A 24002-nucleotide genomic window follows, 5' to 3' on the forward strand; every position below is an offset into this window, starting at 1 on the left:
TTAATTTTTTTCTTCTGGTGCTCTGAGTCTGATAAACTTCCTGTCTTACTCCTCACGGGACCGGAAGTTTACTGTTTCCTTTAACGTCACAGTTTCTGAGCGAAGGCTAATAGCACAACCCTCGCAAGATGAAACAGCAAACTTGATTACAACAAGAATTATAAATACATACATGTTTAATTAAGAAAAGTTCAACTTATGCTTTGGAATTGGCTGTTCCTGTTATTGTTACCAAAGGTAGTGTTTTCGATCTGTTTTCTTCTTTTTTCATTTTCCAGATAGATTCCAATGATGTTTATATTGTGACAAAAGGTACTGTATATATTTTCATGGTAACACTTTGGTATAGGGAGCACATATTCACTATTAACTATAACTTTTGCCTCAATAAACTCTTAATTTACAGCATATTAATAGTTAGTAAGGTAGTTCCTGTAGCGTTTAAGTTTAGGGACGTAGAATATGGTCATGCATAATAAGGCATTAATATGTGCTTTATAAGTAAAAAACAGCCAATATGCAAGCAAATAAGCCTCTAGTTAAAAGTGAGAATTGTTCCCCATACTATTGTTACAATTTTCATCTTATCTTACAATTTTCTGTTTGGGGAATCATAAAAGCAACCATAATCTCTTATGGCTCTTTGTTGAATTAGTTGTTTATGTGGAAAGTGTAGGATTATATATATATCAGTGGTGAGTAGCTGTTGTACACATGCATGTTCTGTGATCATCTGACTAAATAGACCGGGTAAATTATGTGCTGGCCCTATAATAATATATCTACATACTTCAGTTAAAACTAATAACCAATGTAGCACTTGTTCGTGTAACTTTTGCAGTATACAAACTCAATGAACTAGTAACAAGTTACTTGTTACTGGCAGCACAGTTATAGCTCATTGAGAGCAACTTACAACATAGTTTCACTTCATTTCCTGTAGTCACCCGCAGCGTGATGCAAAGCTCTCTTCAGCACAATAGTATAGCCACAAAAATGTCAAACATAAATTTCAAACATAACTGAACAATAAACGTTAACAGGTCTTTCCATTTACTAAAAAACAAAACATACACACACACACACACACACACACACACACACTCACACACATTAAATAGCACTTCAACATGACGGGCCTGTCCTAATAACCACATTTGCAGTTTTTGCACTTGAGTCTACTTGCATAATGTATTTCCGGAGTTCAGCCAAAGAGTTCAAGTATAGGATTGAAAACTGCAAGTGTTTTAAGATTTTTGTTTACTCAATGAGTCTCACTGAGTGCTTCATTATCAAATGTTTTACAAAATCTTTGCAGTCTCTGCACCAATAAAATGTGCAACACTTTATATTTTTATGCAACATCTAATTAATTTGATTAGCACAGTAAAGTTTTCCTAGACATGACGCAAAATCGGGGCATGTAAGTTCCTGAATGCAATGAATGACTGCGCTTTGGCATTTTTCAGACTGCAGAGACAGTGCACATGCTCTCAAGTGGCCAAGTCTGTATGTGTGGGTATTTGGACAGGGCCTTACTCTCCTGATCCAGCCTTATGCAAAGCATGCTGGGAAGTAGAAATCTACTCCACTGTTTCAATCAATGCAACAAAGATGATTCACATAATCTTAACACAAATGGATTAAGTTAACTTAACATTTTACAAATTTCATTTGACATAATAAAATTGAGTACAAATAAGTAAAACAATTCAAGTTTTGTGTTACTTTTGTTTGTTTTAGCTCATTTTAATTAGGTAAACTGAGTAAACAGCTGAAATCTTTAGCTAGATTCTTTTTTTCTTTTTTTTTTTTTTGAGTAAAGCCTTTTTAAATTTCAAATCAATTCCAGAAACTGAACTGAGGTAGCAGAATGCAGAATTACAATTTGAATTGGAATGTAAATAAATATTATTAAAATGATTTGTATATAATTCAATATAATTCATAAAACTGTAATTTTAACTAGAATAGCAAAACTGTCAAGGTAACATTGAATACTGGTTTCTCAAAGTCTGGTTTTAAAAGCCTCAAGTTTGAACATTTAAAGGCCTTATGTACAGAGAGTACAACAACAGTTTGCACATTTTCTGACATTCTTTTTTTTACTCTACAGGAACTAAAGGGCAGATGGATAAAAGCACATTTAAAAAGTTTATTGCTCTGTCATGTACTATCACTATTATTTTCACACTGATTTTGGCATACACAAGCAATTATTCTCTTTCCCAATATATGGCTCCAGTCTATAATGTACCAAAAATCCCAGAGGCTTTAAATTCAATAAAGCCCATCAAAGACTCGGAGCATTTCATGGTGTCTGCGTTTATCGACCACAGACTGGACGGGGTCATTCGAGTCATTAGCATAATCAAGAGAAACAATCTTCAGCCACTTTACTGTGTTTACTGCATCACTGTACATGACTGCAAAACTGTTCAGGCAGATGTCCAGATACACAGTGACCATTTTGGCTTCCCATTTCATGTCTCAGATGTGATTTGTAAAGGCAAGCACATGGAAAATTCAGCACACGTCCTCATATCAACTAAAGATTCAGTCAACAATAATACGGAGTATCTGCCAATAAAAAATCGTGTCAGTACAAATACTTTCAAGTTTGACTTCACCATTTGCATCTCCAGCCTTTTTGGCAAATACAACAATGTACTGCAGTTTGCTCAAACTATGGAGATGTACAAGCTTCTGGGTGTACAGCACGTGGTCATCTATAACACTAGTTGTGGACCAGACCTGGAAAAGCTCTTAAAACATTATGAAACAGAGGGGATACTGGAGATTGTTTCTTGGCCTATCAACAAGTTTCTGAACCCATCCCCGGGCTGGAACTTCCAGGAACACAAGGGCGATCTCCATTATTACGGTCAGTTAGTAACACTCAACGAGTGCATTTACAGACACATGTATCAATCCAGGTACGTTCTCCTGAATGATATTGATGAGATCATCATGCCATACAAACACAGCAATTTACCATCTCTTATGGAGGATCTCCAGTCTGCTCATCCTAGTGTAGGGGTGTTCCGCATAGGGAACCATATATTCCCCAAAACACAGTTTGAGGACAGTGGGAAGTTCAAACGAGCAGAGTGGAATAATATTCCTGGTGTCAATATCATGGAGCACATTTACAGAGAACCTGATCAAAAATATGTTTACAATCCTGCAAAGATGATTGTCAACCCAAGGATGGTGGAGCAAACATCAGTGCATTCCATTTTAAAAGAATTTGGAGGTTCTTACAATGTACCGTTTGATGTATGTAGGATTGTACATGTGAGAGATCCACTGCAGGGGCATCTTACCAAAGACCAACTGTTTTTAGACAAAAGAGTCTGGGACTTTGAGCAAGAACTGATCCCGAATGTGAACCAGACATTGATTTTTTCAGGTTTGTTAAGGCCTTAGAGTTGATAACAATTATGCAAATGTGATAAATTTAAAATCTGAAATTTTGCTATAAATGCCTTTTGAGAAATACAATCTCAGCCAACTGATATAGAGCAAGTTAAAGTCAAAAAGGTAAATCTTTTTGTACTTAAATACTGCACTGTACAGCTAATGTGCTGATTGTCTTGCATATGTCTTTGGCCCTTTCATTTTCTGAATTCATTTGAACCCAGTGAATAAATTTCCTGTTAACTGCCTCTTTCCTTTTGGCCTCTTTGTTCCCAATCAGAAAAGGTATATTTTTGTTAAGATAAGATTACTGTAAATTTATCATTGCATTTATAAATACATTGTTTTATATACATTTTGCATTATTTTATGTACTTGATATTAATTTACATGCAATATGTGTCAATTACCATTTGTGTACCATTTAGTTCATTACCTTTGTTCAGTTTCCATTTTCCTTTGTTACTCATTGATTTATTGATTAGTCCCACCTGTTCCTTTTTATCCCTCATTCATCATGTGGATTTATTCACTCTGTTTAGATAAGTTCTTTGCCTGTTCTCATCTATGTAAAGTTTGGTTTGCTGCATTCCCATGGTCAAGAGAGGTTTTGGTTTGTGTAGCGTTGTCCGCTGGACTGTTAATGTATGCCAGTACAATTTTGCTATCAGTGTAGTATTTCACTGAATTTAGATCAATGTCCATTTCACTGGTTATCAATTCTGCAAACTCAACTGCTAAAACAGCTGCACATAAATCCAAACAATGGCACCGTATGGGCTGATTTTGGAGCCAGTTTTGATTTGCCCATAATAAAGCTTACATGACACTGGCCATTATTCTCTACAGTCTTGAGGTATGCTACAGTAGCTATTGCCACAGTAGAAGCATCAGAAAACATACATACCTTTCTGAACAGTAGAAGTCAGTGACACTGATATGTAAGGTCTGGTAACACTAAATGTTTCAAGATGAAGTAAATCATCAGTCCACACTCTCTACTGAATTTCTCTGTGTGCTGAGAGTGGTGTGTCCCAATCACATTGGTCTACAGAAATGTATCGCTCTAATGCCTTACCTTGTATGGTTATGGGGGCTGTGAATCCTAGCGGATCATACAGACCGTAAGATTCCTCTTCGTGTGAATGGCTTCACTTCTTTTGACACCTGAATTGTGAACAGTAGATTCCAGCTTACACCTAGACTGTGTTGAAGAGGTAAAGGATCAACACTTAGTACTAGATCCTTGTACTAATGCCTCCATAACTGAACTTCTGTTTAATGCCAGTTTATGCAGTCTCAGGTTTGATTCTGCTAACATTTCTCTAGTTCTTTGCAAGAGACGGTCTGCTTCAGCTTCAGAAGACACTGAGGTGAGTCCATTGTCCACGTAAAAGTTTCTCATGATAAACTGTTTTGCATACTCTTTCTCTCCTTGATCAGCTGTTTGTTTTAGGCCAGAGATAGCTATTGCTCGAGACGGACTGTTTCCGAAAATAGGTACTTTCATTCTGAACTCTGCAATGTGCTTACTGGCAGGGCCCTGAGCTGATTTTCAAAAGGGGCCTCCACTACCTACAGTTTCACCTAACCAGCACCCCAGAGTATAGTTCCTAGCCATATTGGCCTAGAAAATCACAACTTTTCATTTTACGTCGGCCTTAGTACACGATGCAACTACAGAAGAGTCAAGTTTTAAATAGGAAACTTTTTGGTCATTTTTGAGTGAGATGCTAACGGTCTAATCAGATTCAATAAACTATGCTAAGCTATGCTAAAAGTGGTACCGCCAGACCCGGAGATCAGCTGAATGGATTCGAAAACGGTAAAACTGTTTAACTCTAGGGGAGTTGGAAAATGAGCCTATTTTCAAAAAAGTGGAGTGTTCCTTTAACCTCGCGCATGAGCAGATCCATTTCTTCACTAGAGAAGCGTTCAGTTTTTCCACTTGCAAATTTTGCCATGTAAATAGTGAATCTGCCATGGCGCGATTGCAACTGGTTCTAAAGGGAATGGGAGATGAGACGTTTACTGCACGTTACGGCAAAAACACCCATTACTCATTAATAGAATAGGGACAACCTTTTTAGACCATGCGCCGACAATTTTTCCTGTCGTTAAACTAGCGATAGTGGATTCAGACACGCCCTAAGTGCACCTGCATCGCGCGCTTTAGACCGTGCGCTTAGATCGTTAAAATAGGGCCCATAGAGTGTAAGAAGTTCTACCTGAGTTTTCCCATAGATGGATTGAACTGTGAAGCCAGATGCTCTGCGTCCTATTATCTCCATAGTACCCAAGTATGTTTTTAGGGTATATAAGAATGACTCTCCTGTGATGCCAAAAACATCAAAGAACTTTGATTTGGCTAATGATCGATTACTTTGATCATAAATACTGCATACATCCTCACAGCACTGTCAGGTTTGTTACAAGGATATGCTGTCACCAAGCAGATTTTAGAACACAATCTGGGCTTTGTCATGTTCCCACAGATTTCTAAACACTTGGATACAATGCTCCCCACCCTGCGGGCTCTCTCCCGCAGGCGATTCTGTAAGCCAGGGAGCTGAACCCGGATGTAGTGCTGTGGTGGGCTTCTCAATGTTACACTCTTTACACTTTATAGTATGTTGACTTTACAGTCCTTAGCAACATGCAGATAAGATGTACAACATCTAAAACAAATGTTGTTTTCTTTCAGATACCTTTTGCGATCATCTGTGTCTACATCTGAACTCACAACACTTTGCCAATGGATGAGGTTTATTTTGGATTGGACACTGACTGTGTGGTTTAATCAATTTCTTTTCAGAGCTTTTCACTTGAAGGGGTGTATGCACAGTTGACATGCCTCTTACTGACTAATACAAATGATCGGCTGCTGTAATTTGCTACAGACAGAAGTCTGGTTACTGGTCGTTGAGAATGTGAAACTTGGATCATTCTTGATCTTCGCTTGATTATCAATGAATCTTGCGAAACTGAATGGTGGAAAGGAAACACGGAAATCTTCCTTGTTCTTGGAGCCTTTTGAGCAATCCACTTATCTGGAGCCTTGTGCAATCCACTTTTGTTGCAAACTGTATGGCAGCTTTTTGATGATTGATTTAACTCCATGGGCGTTGTCTAGATAAGCTAGTCCTGGTAAGTGGCCTCCTAACTTTGCTGCATCAATTTCTAACACAAGGTCTCCAAGCTTTCTCAACTTTACCTTGTCTTTATTAGAAATTTTAGGGAAATTCTTCAATTTCTTTAACAGTGTTACGGTATACAGGAGACAGACACAGATATCACAGGTAATGGATGTTTATTTGACCACAGTAGAGCAGGTGAACACACACAGGTGAGTGAAATCGAGTGCAGCGTTAGTTCAGGAAGGCCACGTAGGCATAGTGCTGCGACCAGCTGACGCGGTCAGCTGTCAAATCGCTCCAATCATTACCATTCTCCTATTAGACACGGGACATATATACGTGGCATTGCTGCTCGGTAAGTATGCTCAAACTGCTCGCAAGCTTTGCGGTACCTGCCGCTTCCACCGGGGTGCCTTTTTTTGCCCCCAGCAGCTGCTATTTCTCCCCAACTGCGCGCTCAAATCCTGTCAGGTAATGACATTAAACTGTTTAAAATATTGCTATGCGCAGAACTAACGAAAGAGGTTGTGGGGACATTTCTGTCATTCTTTAAGATAACGATCCAAGGCTCACCAGAAGTTTAACCATGGCAGAATTTAACGTTGCTTTCACCGTGTTTAGAGACATTATCCATGAAGTGTATCCAGACAGGAGAAAGGATTTAGATACCTATCTACCATTATTTCGGATCTCGCAATGTCTTACGGAGGTACTCTTTTCTACAAATACCACAAATCATTTTCATCTAAAGCAGCAATGTACTTTCAACTATTTTTGCTGCGCTGCTAACGCTCAATTAAGTGAAAGTACACCTTTAATGTACAAATAAATATGATTTCACACAAAAGTGCTCAAAATGCACAGATAAGCATATCTAGTGTGTTTTAACAAGAATTGAAGCATGTCATGAAAGAAAATCAATATTAAATATTTATATAGATTTACTCATTTAAACTTGTGTTTAATTATTCAGTTTGGGCTAAAGTATGGTATATTATAGAAAACTCAACTAAACTAGCCAGAAAATATGATATATTAACATTATTTTCGTTATTACACAGACAGCAATATAGGCTTTTGCATACCCAAATCAAACCCGAGTTTGCTGTCTTTTTCGCCGAGTTTGCAGTGTTGTAAACATGTCATGCGTCAGATGATGTAAAACACAAAGCTTACCTCATTCGTGTGCAGCAATGGATGACACGAGGCTTTTATTTATTTATTTTTATTTAGGCTTATGTTTATATGTGAGTGTTGTACACCTTGCATGTTAACAACTTCCATGCCTATCAAGTTTAACAATGACCAACTATAAAAACAAATTTATAGCTGTCTTTGTAAAGAAATGCTCACTTTATATGTAGCTTCGAGCCGCTGCTGTGACGCTGTACAAACGCTTCCAGTGTGAATACTCGCGCGTCTCTGCAGCTGCAGTTCACGCTCACGCGCTGCTTCCGCTCTGCTGCCGCTTGCGGCGTAAACCCGGCGTAACGCGCTGCTTCCGCTCTGCTGCCGCTTGCGGTGTAAACCCGGCGTAACGCGCTGCTTCCGCTCTGCTGCCGCTCGCGGTGTAAACCCGGTGTAACGTACTGCTTCCGCTCTGCTGCCGCTTGCGGTGTAAACCCGGCGTAACTTACTGCTTCCGCTCTGCTGCCGCTTGCGGTGTAAACCTGGCGTAACGCGCTGCTTCCACTCTGCTGCCGCTTGCGGTGTAAACCTGGCGTAACGCGCTGCTTCCACTCTGCTGCCGCTTGCGGTGTAAACCTGGCGTAACGCGCTGCTTCCACTCTGCTGCCGCTTGCGGTGTAAACCTGGCGTAACGCACTGCTTCCGCTCTGCTGCCGCTTGCGGTGTAAACCCGGCGTAACGCGCTGCTTCCGCTCTGCTGCCGCTTGCGGTGTGAACCCAGCGTAACGCGCTGCTTCCGCTCTGCAAAAACCCCTCTTGCCATAATTCAACGAGAATGTTTGTACTCCTAATAACTAAATATTTTCATGCTTGCAGCTATTGCGGGAACAATCACCCTAAGTTTTCTTGTCCACACTGCTCAAAATCAATGTTCGCATGCTGCTCTCCTACCCCTCATGCCAGTCTCAGGGGGACATGCTGCTTTGTGCTTCTCCCGCTGGAGAGTCACCACTGCTGTATATTGGGGCCAGCAGCAGCCAGTACTGCTGAAAAAAAAAAAAAAAAAAAAAAGGGACTGCTGTCCTTTTGCTGCTATATTTGAAGGGGTCTGCTGTTCATCCCTCAGCGAGGGAAGAACACCTCTCGCAAAAAAAAAAAAAAAAGGGGACTGCTGTTTTCTCCCGCTGGAGAGAACACCCTTTGCTGCTGTAACTGCAGGGGCCTGCTGTTCATTCCCCAGCAGGGGATGAACACCCCTCGCTACTTAAATTAAAAGAGGGGCCTGCTATTCTCTCCCTCCTTTTAGAGGGGAGAATACCCCTCTGATAGTCAGTAGGCTACATTAAGGATATCTTAATAACATTGTCTTTCTCTTTTGCAGGAATGGAACAAGTATGGTTTTGGGGGGTTCTACTTCGGGCAAGTAATCCTTCTCATTATGTTTGGGGGGGTTAATGTTAAAGCTCTTGTATGTTCAATTAATTTTGGAGCAAGAACCCCCATAAGGAACCATACCGCCAAAGATAATTGTGTTCAATAAACTCAAGTAACTTGCCAAAGTGGTCCTGTCTGAAATCGAGTGCAGCATTAGTTCAGGAAGGCCACGTAGGCATAGTGCTGCGACCAGCTGACGCGGTCAGCTGTCAAATCGCTCCAATCATTACCATTCTCCTATTAGACACGGGACATATATACGTGGCATTGCTGCTCGGTAAGTATGCTCAAACTGCTCGCAACCCTCCCTCCCTCCCCATTATAAGCATGAGCATATTACTGTGCACCTTCTGGTTGTCATCATCTTTTGTTTCAGATCACTACCTTTAAAGTCCATAAGGCTTCAAGTCCCGGCTGGCATGGACCTCACTGCTGAGAGACACTCATCCTCATAACCAAGCTACAGTATAGACGGCCCACATATCTACACGATACCACGTTCGCTCTTAAAGACATTACTAGTGTCTTAATTGTCTCTGTATTTCCAAGCTGATGGTTCCAGGGGGTTAATGTTAAAGCTCTTGTATGTTCAATTAATTTTGGAGCAAGAACCCCCATAAGGAACCATACCGCCAAAGATAATTGTGTTCAATAAACTCAAGTAACTTGCCAAAGTGGTCCTGTCTGAACTGGTTATATTGGAGTTTAAGCAGGTGGTATGAGGAATAGTTACTGTCCTTTCTCTTTGCAGGTTGATGTAAGTTGGAGCTTGGTGATCGCTGGAGCACAGAGGAGATCGCTGGAGAACTGAGGAGCTGACGGAAACACACCCACACAGCAGACGAGGCACACAGAGGGGAGGAGACACGCTGGAGACAGGTGAGTATTCGAAGAGGAGTCCTTGAGGTAAGCATAACATGGGTATATGCGAACGAGACCGGACATGGAGTGCTGTGTGCGTGTGGGTTAAATAGTGCTGGTGAAGAGTGCGATGGTGAGGTGCAGGTGGCGGTGATCAGTATTCTGGTGATGGCGTGAGTTGTGATTGGAGGTTGGAACCTGACGTGTCTGTGACAGTACCCCCCCCCTCCACGGCCCGCTCCAGAGGGCCGAGGACCCCGACGCCGTGGTGGTCGTCCTCTTCCCCGCGGTGCCGGTCTTTCAGGGTGACTGTCGTGGAATGTTTGGAGTAAGTTGGGGTCTAAGATGACGTTCCTTGGGACCCAGGAGCGTTCCTCGGGGCCATATCCTTCCCAATCCACAAGGTATTCTAGCTGACCACCACGATGTCGGGAGTCCAAGATTTCCCGAACCTCATATGCAGCTCCGTCCTCCAGGATGAGTGGAAGGGGGGTTCGGCAGGAGCCATGTCAGGTCCTGTGGGAAGAACAGAAGGGTGGTGAGCTTTCAGGAGTGACACGTGGAAAGTGGGGTGTATACGATACCCTTGTGGAAGACGGAGTTGATAGGTGACCGGGTTGACCTGCTCCTGCGTCTGCACAGGGCTCGTTGCAGTTGATGGTGTGCTGAGTCCCAGACCCTCTCGCTCTCTCGGAACCAGTAATCCACTGCCGGAACGTTGGAAGATTCCCCATCCCAGGGAAACAGTGGGGGTTGGTAGCCGAGTACGCACTGGAAGGGTGTGAGTCCTGTTGTAGACTGTCGGAGGGAGTTTTGGGCGTACTCGGCCCAACCCAGGAACTGGTTCCAAGAGTCCTGGTGGTTATGACAGAAGGTATGGAGGAAGCGGCCGATCTCCTGCACCTTCCTTTCTGTCTGCCCGTTCGATTGCGGGTGGTATCCAGATGTCAGGCTAACGGCCACACCTAGGAGGGAGTTGAACGATTTCCATACCCTGGATATGAATTGGGGCCCTCGGTCGGAGACAATGTCCTCGGGTATTCCAAAGTATCTGAAGACTTGGTTGAAGAGGATCTCGGCTGTTTCCATGGCAGTGGGTAATCCAGGAAGTGGGATTAGGCGGCATGGTTTGGAGAAGCGGTCCACAACAACTAGGATGGTGGTATTTCCGTCAGAGACAGGGAGATCTGTAATGAAATCCACTCCTAGGTGTGACCATGGGCGATCTGGAACGGGCAGCGGAAGGAGTTTCCCAGCTGGCAGATGACGAGGAGATTTGGAGATGGCACACTCCCTACAGCCCTGCACGTACCTTCTGACATCCGATGCCATCCCTGGCCACCAGAAGCGTTCTTTTAGCAACGAGAGGGTTTCATTGACCCCCGGGTGACCAGTGCCAAGTGACGTGTGAGCTGAGTGGATGGTGGGAGTGCGTCGTGCCCGTGGAATGTAGAGCAAGCCGGGTGGACAGCCCAGCGGAGGGTTCGTGGAGGCATTGGAGGAGGGTATGGTCTCTTCTGACCAGGTAATAGGACTTACGATGAGAGAGCTCGGGATGATGGGTTCTGGTTCCTCGGTTTGTTCGTCAGGAGCATGAAGACGGGAGAGAGCGTCGGCTTTTACATTCTTGGTGCCTGGGCGGTATGAGATGGTATAATTGAAGCGGGAGAAAAACATTGCCCAACGGGCTTGCCTGGGTCTCTTAGCTGATCGAAGGTATTCAAGATTTTTATGGTCAGTCAGCACCAGGAACGCGTGTTTGGCTCCCTCCAGCCAATGCCTCCACTCTTCCAAGGCAAGCTTAACAGCAAGAAGTTCCCTGTCACCGATGGAGTAGTTGACTTCCGCCGGGCTGAGCTTGCGGGAGAAGAAGGCGCATGGATGGAGTCTACTTGGCGTCCCCTGCTGCTGCGACAACACCGCTCCCACTCCAGTTGTTGAGGCGTCCACTTCTACGACGAACTGTTTCTCTGGGTCTGGATGTACGAGTACGGGAGCGGTGGTGAAGGCTTCTTTGAGCTGGTTGAAGGCGTTGGTGGCTGCCGGGGTCCAGGACAGAGACTTGGGCTGATGACGGAGCAGGCTGGTGAGTGGATGGGCTATGGTACTGTAATCTTTGATGAAACGTCTGTAGAAATTGGAGAATCCGAGGAAGCGCTGGAGTTCTTTTATGGTGGTGGGTTCTGGCCAGTTGGTAATGGATTCCACCTTCCTCTCGTCCATCCGGATGCCACTGTGGTCGATGTTGTAGCCCAGAAATGAGACGGAAGGTTGGTGAAATGAACATTTCTCTGCCTTGAGGAACAGGTTGTACTGGCGAAGCTTGGTGAGGACCTCCGCAACGTGTCGGCGATGTTCGGCCTGGCTCCGGGAGTATATGAGTATGTCGTCGATGTAGACTAGGACAAAGCGGTGGAGAAACTCCCGGAGCACCTCATGAATGAAATCCTGGAATACGGAGGGGGCGTTGACCAGTCCATACGGCATTACAAGGTACTCGTAGTGGCCAGTAGGGGTGATGAAGGCGGTCTTCCACTCGTCCCCCTCACGTATCCGGATGAGGTTGTACGCGCTGCGGAGGTCCAGCTTTGTAAACACAGTGGCACCACGGAGATGTTCCAGGGCTGCTGGGACGAGAGGAAGGGGATACCGGAATTTGACAGTTATTTTGTTGAGGGAGTGATAATCAATGCAGGGCCGCAAGCCTCCGTCCTTTTTAGCCACAAACAAGAAACTGGAAGCAGCAGGGGAAGTAGACGGCCTGATGTAACCTTGGGCGAGGGCCTCCTTGATGTAATCCTCCATGGCCTTCTCCTCCGGGATGGAAAGTGGGTATATCTTACCCTTTGGCACTGGTTCACCCGGAAGCAGGTCGATGGCACAGTCCCATGGCCGGTGTGGAGGCAGCTTGGAAGCCCGCTGCGGGCAGAAGACATCGCTGAAGGGGGCGTAACACTTGGGGATGTCGACGGAGCGTTGTTCGACTGGACTTTCGATGGATGTGGCGCAGAGAGCGAGGTCAGGCGAGGAAGATGGTGGAACAGGAAGTTCAGTCAGGCAGTGAGAGAAGCAAGTGTCGCCCCACTTCAGGATTTCGCCCGTTTTCCAGGAGATGATAGGATTATGCTGCTCCAACCATGGGTGCCCCAGAACCACGTCAGCAGTTGAGTCCTCCAGAACCAGCATGTGAGCCTCTTCCCGGTGTAGTAAACCAACTTGAATGGTCACTGGTCCAGCCACGGTGCGGACGCGCTTATGACTCAGGGGTCTGCCGGTTAGTGAGTTGAGCGTGAAGATGGTAGGAGACGGAGTGGTCTTGATACGAAGGAGGCTGACCCCGAGTCGATGAGCGCGACCACTGTAAGGGAGACATTGGCGGCAGTAAGATTGACGACAGTAGTGAGTGGTTTCAACTTATGAGTAGCAGGAATAATGGCACTCACCAGGGGTCGCGGCGGTCATGTGGGGCATGCAGCAATAGCGTGCCCGGGTTCACCACAATAGAGGCAGAGACGGAGGGTCAGCCGGCGGCGGCGTTCTTCAGAAGACAGACAAGAGTGTTCAACATCTATAGGTGTTTGGGCTGGTTCTGGGGTGCTGACGGGTTCGGACCGGCAGAGGAGCACGTTGGAGAGGGACTGGTCCTGGTGCTCTTGGATGCACGCTTGCATGCGAGTGGCGCAGCGAATGGAGAGCTGGATGAACTTTTCGAGGCCGATGGAGTCCTCACATGCAGCGAGATGCAGCCGCACCCGAGGTTCCAAACCTTGGCGATACGTTGTTATTAGAGCTCGTTCATTCCATCCGCTGAGTGCTGCAAGCGTTCTGAATTGCAAAGCATAGTCGTAAACAGACAGAGATCCTTGTTTCAAATTATAAAGTTTCTCACCAGCTGAAGAGTCCGTGATCGGTTTCCCGAACACTTCCCGGAAGTGGGAAATAAACGCCGAGTAGGATTGGGTTACAGCGCCCCGCTGGGACCAGATGGAGTCGGCCCACTTTAATGCTTTGCCACTGAGCTGAGATATGATGAACGCTATTTTGGAGGTGTCACTCGGGTACAGGTGCGGCTGCATCTCCAGGACCAGTGTGCATTGCAGCAGGAAGCCGCTGCAATCCTCCGCCGATCCTGAGTAGGGCGCCGGTTTGGCCATGGGACTGGCGTACGGCGGCAGTGAAGAAGGAGTGTTGACATGGCTGGTGGTGTTCGCTGGTGCAGGTGAAGGGACAGTAACTGGAGATGGCGGTGGATGATGAGTGGATAACGTGCGCTGAAGCGCATCCACGAGTTCCTGGAACGGATCTGGCTGGCTCATACTGGGTCTGCAGTATTGGTCCGGTCTTCTGTTACGGTATACAGGAGACAGACACAGATATCACAGGTAATGGATGTTTATTTGACCACAGTAGAGCAGGTGAACACACACAGGTGAGTGAACTGGTTATATTGGAGTTTAAGCAGGTGGTATGAGGAATAGTTACTGTCCTTTCTCTTTGCAGGTTGATGTAAGTTGGAGCTTGGTGATCGCTGGAGCACAGAGGAGATCGCTGGAGAACTGAGGAGCTGACGGAAACACACCCACACAGCAGACGAGGCACACAGAGGGGAGGAGACACACTGGAGACAGGTGAGTATTCGAAGAGGAGTCCTTGAGGTAAGCATAACATGGGTATATGCGAACGAGACTGGACGTGGAGTGCTGTGTGCGTGTGGGTTAAATAGTGCTGGTGAAGAGTGCGATGATGAGGTGCAGGTGGCGGTGATCAGTATTCTGGTGATGGCGTGCGTTGTGATTGGAGGTTGGAACCTGACGTGTCTGTGACAAACAGAGCATCCTCAGTGCTTCCATAGATTTCTTCTAATCTCTGTCATGCCATTTGAACACCTAGTGCTGCATTATGGACATGTACTGACCTTATGTACTGATGATTCTGGCCTGAGCCACTTAACGAGCAGGTCTAACTCCTCTCTGGCAGTTAAATTGAGATCTCTTATATCACACTCTGAAATTATGTCCTCCACGCCCAATAATTTTCTGGGCAGCCATCAAATGTCATTAACCTAGTAGGCTACTCACTAACTGTCGTTGTGTCAGATGTTAGGTCAGTAGTCTCTAAAGGTCTCAATGGATAGTCTCTGAGAGAGGATTCATGGGAGTTTGCATAGCATGTGGGATGCTGTGGAGCACTGTAGCCTCCACTGTTCTCTTATTCTCTGACTCTTGAGTCAGAGAATGATTCTCCACATACTCACTGGTGCTTTGTGCTGAATCTTGAATAGCTAATTCTGTGAAGCGGATCTTCCGGTTCTACTGTGGCTTCATAAACTGCTGCCCTCTGATTTTGTTGCACATGTAAATTTCTAATTCTGCTTTGCATCTCGCCGCTTTTGCTTCCAATTCTGCTTTCTCTTTCATAATTTTGCCTCTTTTTCAGAATAAAAAACCTTTGAGCATGCTGCTTCGGCTTTTGCTCTAGCACAAATTGCTGAACTTGCGGATGATCTACTCGAGCGTGAAAAAAAAAATCTGGAGCCAGATTCTTGAGATCACCTCTCTAAAGCTTGCTGCCGTTTCAGCAGGCAGTCAGTTTCATTTATTGTTACAGAACTTCTTGAGATCACGATGAAATAATATGAATGGGATTTTTTTGTGATTATAAAGGGAGCTCTCTAAGATATCGGCATCTGCAAAAAAAAAACAATGGGTCGACCACTAAAACACACACAAAGCAGTTTATCCTTTCCAGAATGTTTACTTCTGTGATCCTTTTTTTTTGTAAAATCTGAAATATAACATAGAAGAAATTAAATTACAAATTGTACATTAATTTCTTGTGCGCTGCAATCTGCACATGCGTACCATGTAGAACTTTATTACATCATATTATAGCCTATCAATCACACACTTTGCTTTCAAGAAGTAATTTTGTTACCACATAACACTCTTAAAGATCGCTTACAAATAGCAAATAAACCTACAGGCGTTTCTTTTTCCAAGGCAAAGGCTGTTTGCGCACTGAATTGAAACTGATGCTACACGTTGACTGTTGGTTAGTATTGCTTATGTAGGCCTACGGAAGAATAACAAACTGCAATACTGAAAATGGCCACTAGGAGTTTATATACATGACCAGATAATGGGCAGAACACCCAAAACACAACTAGCCTAAATAAAATGCTTAATTCAAAATACAAAACACCTTTGAAAATCAATATGGAATATTTCTATACAGTGGGCTCTATTTTTACAGTCTTTCCTTTACTTTGCTATGTATGTGCGTCGATCAATGTTCTGGATGCATCGTTCTTGCTTAAGACTCTGGCTCGAAGGACCATTTGTGGGGGAGACTAGTGTGGGTGCTGGTGGATATTGAGCAGACATAAGTCGTCCGTTGAGAGACAAAGTACACTTTAATGGCTTGAGGCTTGTAGAAGCATTTACAGTCGTAGTATTTGGTTGAGTGAACAAATGTAGTACAAGTAGCATGGGGTATGGCAGAGTAGTTTAGAATGTGCCACTGTATGAATAGTTCTAAACAAAAATAAATAACAATACTCAGTAAATAAACAGGAAAAACAAAAATGAACTCAATCTGTCACTTATGCACAAAAATCAATCGATTCATATGTAGGAACGAGATTAGTCATGTATAACATGAACAATCTCACTTATACAGTAAATGACTCACAATTTACAATATTATACACAAATATCACTATTTAACAGTCTTTCATATGCTTTCATCTGCACTGTATATGCATGACACAGTACACAATGCACATAGCGCACATACACAATTAGCAATTTGCTGATACATCAAACTTACACATTCAAAATACAGCTCTTCAAAGGTAATGAATAAAAACGAAGTCACTCACTTGTATACAGTGGTAGTAACTGATTACATGTAATCTGGATTACATAATGAGATTCCAAAAATTAAGTACTTATAATTAGATTATATTACAAACTCATAATCTGCCTACTACAGTTACTTTTTTATTGATTACATTACATGTTATTCTCACAATGGCAATAAATTATTCATAATTCATTCTTTGTTATATTTTACATTTTCCGTTTTATAAAAGTCTACTGCTTATATACATTCAGAAGATTTTCCAGGTTTGTGGAATTGCACACACTGACCAGCCACTAGTCATGTGCCTATTACTGAAAACTCAGTCCCAAAGCATTTGATCACTTTTTTTGGTTTATAGAAATCAGTTCACTTTTTAAAAAAAAGTATTTACTTATTGCAGCATTGCATATTGCAACAAACACTCTATTATTTGTATTATTACTCAGTGAGTCATTTAACCTTGTATCACTGTCTCTGGAAGGCATTTGTCTTTCAAACACATTAAAGGGGTGGTACATTATGATTTCATTTTTTAACTTTAGTTAGTGTGTAATGTTGCTGTTAGAGCACAAACTACATCTGCAAAGTTACGACGCTCAAAGTTCAAAGCAAAGGGAGATAATTTCTTTTAAAGAATTCACCGTTTAAGGACTACAACAAACGGCTGGTAGGGACTACAACAAGCTTCTTCCCGGGTTGGTGACATCAATAACCCTACAATTTACATGAACCCTGCCGCCGAGAACACACAACAAAGGGGTGAGGCCATGTTATCGTAATACAGTACGTAACACAAATGCAATGGCATGTCATAAAAGCAAGATGCCAACATAAGTTATAACCATAATTAAACTAAAGTATACCTGTTCTATCTTCATACAGCATATATTCTCTGGCTCTGTAGGCATCTTACAACAGTTCCCACACAAGCGATTTATAGAATATCATGACAGAATATGCTAATCAATGACTTTAAGATATCCCACATCAGCTACATAAGTTAAGCAACTAACCATTCAGAAACGTCCTGTTGCATTCTACATGTTGTCTCTTCTTCTTGAGTCTCTCCATCATTGTCCGACTTCGGTTTAAACAAAAAAGGCTGAACAGTTTCTGATATTTTCAGTGAGTCTTTATGAGGTAGCCTAATTGGCGCTGCTAACACTATGTGCTAACATGAGCTCTTGAATCCCCGCCCTCTGCTTAGGAGCAGCAGATCATTTGCATTTAAAGGGACACACACAAAAACGAAGCGTTTTTGCCCCAAAATTTAACATGCTATAATAAATTATCTGTGGGGTATTTTGAGCTAAAACTTCACATACACACTTTGGGGACATCAGAGACTTATTTTACATCTTGTAAAAATGGCATTATACCACCCCTTTAAAATGTCTCATTATTTACATGCAATGCATGGATTCATCAAACTTTTTTGTCAGCTGAAGCTCTTTGCCCATATGTTTACTTGATGTAAGCCCTTAGATTTACATTAATAAGTTAGGTCAATAATAAAATTAAGCCAATAATAATAATAAATAAATAAATAATAATAAATTGAAGTTCACAGTACTCTGATGTCGGTCAATGGTCACGTGACATGCAGGTAAATGTTTTTTTTAAAAATCTTTTTAGTAAATGTTTTATTTTTATTTTGCTTTTATTTTTAAATTATTTATTTTCATTTTATGATTTAATTACTTAATAGCTTTTCATTACCCCAGTCTTTAGAAACCCTGATGTAATGATGCACTTCATGTTGTTGATAACAAGAATGGAATATATATTTTTTTCTCTTTGTATTTTTATATCAATATCGTACAAGATTATCCTATTCAAAATCAATGTGATAAACGAGTAAGATCAAAAGTAATCTAAAAAGTAGCCTAGTCGTAATACATTACCTAGAATGAGTAATCATTACATTACTAACGACAATTTTTGTCATGTAATCTGAAACTAGTAACTGACAATTTGTAAATTATGGCGCCTACCCAGAATTGCTTGTATATGAACGCACTCTGTAACAACAACAACAGCGGGACGTTAATCGTGCGCTCTGAACTGCGTCCTGTTAGCATTTCCCTATACGCTTCGGTAAGCTGAGTAGCGTAATGTGCCTTAAAGTCACAAGGGGGCGCTAATGTCTCTCTCTCTATATATTCATAGCGGGCCTTTTCTACAGTAAATGATTAACAGTTCACCTGAGGAGCATGAGTGATATGATAATGGTTAGTTGAGAGTGTGGGTGTGCCTAAGACAGCACCCTTCCAAATCGTTTCTTTTGAGGTCAAAGAATTACATGGCCTATCTATCCAGTTCTTGCTACCACCGATTCTTCAATCTCTCTCTCTCTCTCTCTCTCTCTCTCTCTCTTTTCTTTCTTTTTTAATTTTCCAGATAGAATTAGGCCTATATACATGTCCTGTAAGGCAATGATGTTGATTATATTGTGACAAAAGGTACGTATCTATTTTAATCTTGTTTTACAATTTTTATTTGAAGATAATTATAAAAGCAACCATAATCTCTTATTGCTCTTTGTTGAATTAGCTGCTTTTGTGGCAAGAATAGGATTTCTTTAATGTGCTAAATCGTCAGGAGCTCCATGGGAACAGCTGTTGAATCCAGTGTTTAATTGCTCTGTTGTGATGATTCTGACTTTAACAGTGATCATATTTAAATTTTGATTTATATTTTCATGTCAGTTTCATGCCGGCCATATGTCACTATTGCTAAATCACTAACATATTTCAACAAAAGCTTCATTAGAGCAGCACAACTAACTAACTGTCTTCTTGGGTGTAAACCATACATTAAGTACGATTTTTTTTTTGTTTTGGTTATTGTGATAATGTTGTGTACATTCGATAATTCCTGTAAGCATAAATGGCCATAAAAAGAACAAGGAATTAACTGACGCCCTTCCACATTCAAAAACTGGTTTATGATTAACCCATGTTAGACATTTAAAATGCACATGGACTAAGATGATGTAAGTGAACAAGTTAAAGGAATATTCTAATTTCAATTCAACTTAAAATAACAGCATCTGTGGTAACCAGTCAGACTACCAGAAGTGTTCACAGCATGGTGGTTTAGAACTGGATTTAAAAGCCTGTTTATATTCCATATCAATTCTAGAATTTGAATTGAGGTAGCAGTAAGTATGCAGAATTACAATTTGAATTTTTATGTAAAAAAAAACCAAAAAGTATAATTAAAATGGACAGTAGTTCAGAGAAATTCAGAAACTGTTATTTTAAATAAAAGTCAAACTGTCAAGGCAACTTTGAATATTGGCTTTACAAAGCCTGGTTTTAAAGTTTTAAAAGTATAAGTATACAAGTATATTTATGTGTGCACGTATATATATATATATATATATATATATATATATATATATATAATGTATGTCTGTGAGCAAAAGCACATGTATGTACAGTACAGTCCAAAGGTTTGGAACCACTAAGATTTTTAATGTTTTTAAAAGAAGTTTCGTCTGCTCACCAAGGCTACATTTATTTAATTAAAAATACAGTAAAAAACAGTAATATTGTGAAATATTATTCAATTTAAAATAACTGTGTACTATTTAAATATATTTGACAAAGTAATTTATTCCTGTGATGCAAAGCTGAATTTTCAGCATCGTTACTCCAGTCTTCAGTGTCACATGATCCTTCAGAAATCATTCTAATATGCTGATTTGCTGCTCAATAAACATTTATGATTATTTTCAATGTTGAAAACAGTTGTGTACTTTTTTTTTCAGGATTCCTTGATGAATAGAAAGTTCAAAAGAACAGCATTTATCTGAAATACAAAGCTTCTGTAGCATTATACACTACCGTTCAAAAGTTTGGGGTCAGTAAGAATTTTTATTTTTATTTTTTTGAAAAGAAATTAAAGAAATGAATACTTTTATTCAGCAAGGATGCATTAAATCAATCAAAAGTGGCAGTAAAGACATTTATAATGTTATATACAAAAGATTAGTTTTCAGATAAACACTGTTCTTTTGAACTTTCTATTCATCAAATAATCCTGAAAAAAAATATTGTACACAAATATTTTGTACAATTGTACACATTAAATGTTTCTTGAGCAGCAGATCAGCATATTAGAATGATTTCTGAAGGATCATGTGACACTGAAGACTGGAGTAACGATGCTGAAAATTCAGCTTTGCCATCACAGGAATAAATTACTTTGTGAAATATATTCAAATAGAAAATAGTTATTTTAAATTGTAATAATATTTCACAATATTACTGTTTTTACTGTATTTTTAATTAAATAAATTTAGCCTTGGTGAGCAAACGAAACTTCTTTTAAAAACATTAAAAATCTTAGTGGTTCCAAACTTTTGGACTGTACTGTATGTATGTATGTATGTTTTTCCTAACTTTGAAAATAATTAAAATAATTAAAAGCCTCAAGCTTATAGGCCTTACGGACAGAGAGAATTCATAGACAGAACAACAGTTTGCACATTTTCTGAAATTCATCTTTTTTTTTTACTCTACAGGAACTAAAGAGCAGATGGATAAAAGCACATTAAAAAAGCTTCTTGCTCTATCATGTACTATCACTATTATTTTCACAATGATTTTGGCATACACAAGCAATTATTCTCTTTCCCAATATATGGCTCCTTTCTATAATATGCAAAAAACCGTAGAGGCTTCGATGCAAAAAGTCACAGAGGCTTCGATGCAAGAAGTCAAAGAGGCTTCAATAACGCCCATCAAAGACTCGGAGCATTTCATGGTGTCTGCGTTTATCGACCACAGACTGGACGGGGTCATTCGAGTCATTAGCATAATCAAGAGAAACAATCTTCAGCCACTTTACTGTGTTTACTGCATCACTGTACATGACTGCAAAACTGTTCAGGCAGATGTCCAGATACACAGTGACCATTTTGGCTTCCCATTTCATGTCTCAGATGTGATTTGTAAAGGCAAGCACATGGAAAATGCAAAACAAGTCCTCATATCAACTAAAGATTCAGACAACAATAATACAGAGTATCTGCCAATAAAAAATCATGTCAGTACAAATACTTTCAAGTTTGACTTCACCATTTGCATCTCCAGCCTTTTTGGCAAATACAACAATGTACTGCAGTTTGCTCAAACTATGGAGATGTACAAGCTTCTGGGTGTACAGCACGTGGTCATCTATAACACTAGTTGTGGACCAGACCTGGAAAAGCTCTTAAAACATTATGAAACAGAGGGGATACTGGAGATTGTTTCTTGGCCTATCGACAAGTTTCTGAACCCATCCCCGGGCTGGAACTTCCAGGAACACAAGGGCGATCTCCATTATTACGGTCAGTTAGTAACACTCAACGAGTGCATTTACAGACACATGTATCAATCCAGGTACGTTCTCCTGAATGATATTGATGAGATCATCATGCCATACAAACACAGCAATTTACCATCTCTTATGGAGGATCTCCAGTCTGCTCATCCTAGTGTAGGGGTGTTCCGCATAGAGAACCATATATTCCCCAAAACACAGTTTGAGGACAGTGGGAAGTTCAAACGAGCAGAGTGGAATAATATTCCTGGTGTCAATATCATGGAGCACATTTACAGAGAACCTGATCGAAAAAATGTTTACAATCCTGCAAAGATGATTGTCAACCCAAGGATGGTGGAGCAAACATCAGTGCATTCCATTTTAAAAGAGTTCGGAGGTTCTTACAATGTACCGTTTGATGTATGTAGGATTGTACATGTGAGAGACCCACTGCAGGGGCATCTTACCAAAGACCAACTGTTTGTAGACAAAAGAGTCTGGGACTTTGAGCAAGAACTGATCCCATATGTGAACCAGACATTGATTTCTTCAGGTTTTTTAAAGCCTTGCAATGTGAGAAATTAAGCAAATGTGAGAAATTTGAATTTTTGCTTAAAAAAATTATGCCAATTGTGAAATACAATCTCAGCCAACTGATGTAGACCAAGTTAAAGTTAAAAAGATGAAGCTTTTTGTACTGTAGTGTACAGCTGATGTGCTGATTGTCTTTGGCCCTTTCATTTTATGACTTCATTTGCACCCAGTTGTTCCAATCAGAAAATGTATATTTTCATTAAGCTAAAATTACTGTCAATTTATCTTTGCAGTTATAAATATTTTTTATTAATTTTGCATTATTTTATGTACTTGATATTAATTACAAAATTGTTTTAATACTTTAGAGTTGTATTTCCATTACATGCAATATGTGCCAATTATCATTTATGTATTGTGTATCATTCGAATGTGTACATATAATTAGGCATAAAGTTTCTACAATAATGGTGCTTTAAAATTTCACAAATATGCAACTCCGTAAGGTTAAACAGTTGAATATAGGAGATTTGTGTGAGCGTGTGCTAAAGGAGTGCATCCAATTCTCTCTTCCTCCTCCTCTTCTATTGGCAGGTTTAAATCTGCTTCAGTAGTCTGGTCTGAATAAATGACAGTCACATATTGCATGTTACATAAAGGCAGTCACAAGTAGCTACTTATGATCTATGAACACACCAACTGTCTCTCAATATGGAATAATTCACTGTGCAGAATCTGCAGATGCAATCCGATTCTGATCTACCAAAGCAATCAGCCCCTCATAATAATCTACATCACAACCGCAATCACACTGCATGTGTTAATCTTCGGCATTAACATTTAATATGTCTTAGAAATCCAAATTATGTCCTTTTTTCAGGCATTTTTAATAACTTTCAGCAACTTGACAAGATATAATTTCAATTTCTATGTTTGCTGGTTGTGGCAAGCAGGGAGAGACCGAGAGCAAATAAAAACAGATAATGACTTTATTCAACAATATCTAATGATGGGCGATTTCAAAACACTAGCTTCAAAGCTTTATGAATCTTTTGTTTCGAATCAGTGGTTTGGAGCCTGTATCAAACTGCCAAAGTCACGTGATTTCAGTAAATGAAGCTTTGTTAAATCATAAGTGTTTCGAAATTTCAATGGTTCACCCACTGATTCTAAACAAAAGATTTGTTAAGCTTTGAAGCTTCATGAAATCGCCCATCAATAAAGTCGTTATTTGATTTTTTTGCACACAAAAAGTATTCTCATCGCTTTATAACATTAAGGTTGAACCTATAGTCACATGAACTGTTT

General features: G+C 41.0%; 1 protein-coding gene across 1 annotated transcript; it reads left to right on the top strand.

Moving 5' to 3' along the window:
• The first annotated feature begins 10 nt into the window (after positions 1–10).
• Positions 11–22952, top strand: LOC125280156 (beta-1,4-galactosyltransferase galt-1-like). Its single transcript, XM_048210493.1, has 3 exons — positions 11–237; positions 2117–2316; positions 21618–22952. Exons 2-3 carry the CDS (start codon positions 2131–2133, stop codon positions 22743–22745), a joined length of 1314 nt encoding a protein of 437 aa, XP_048066450.1. The 5' UTR covers positions 11–237; positions 2117–2130; the 3' UTR covers positions 22746–22952.
• Positions 22953–24002: the final 1050 nt, after the last annotated feature.

Source organism: Megalobrama amblycephala, linkage group LG12 (assembly GCF_018812025.1).
Source record: "Megalobrama amblycephala isolate DHTTF-2021 linkage group LG12, ASM1881202v1, whole genome shotgun sequence".
NCBI classification, from domain to species: domain Eukaryota; kingdom Metazoa; phylum Chordata; class Actinopteri; order Cypriniformes; family Xenocyprididae; genus Megalobrama; species Megalobrama amblycephala.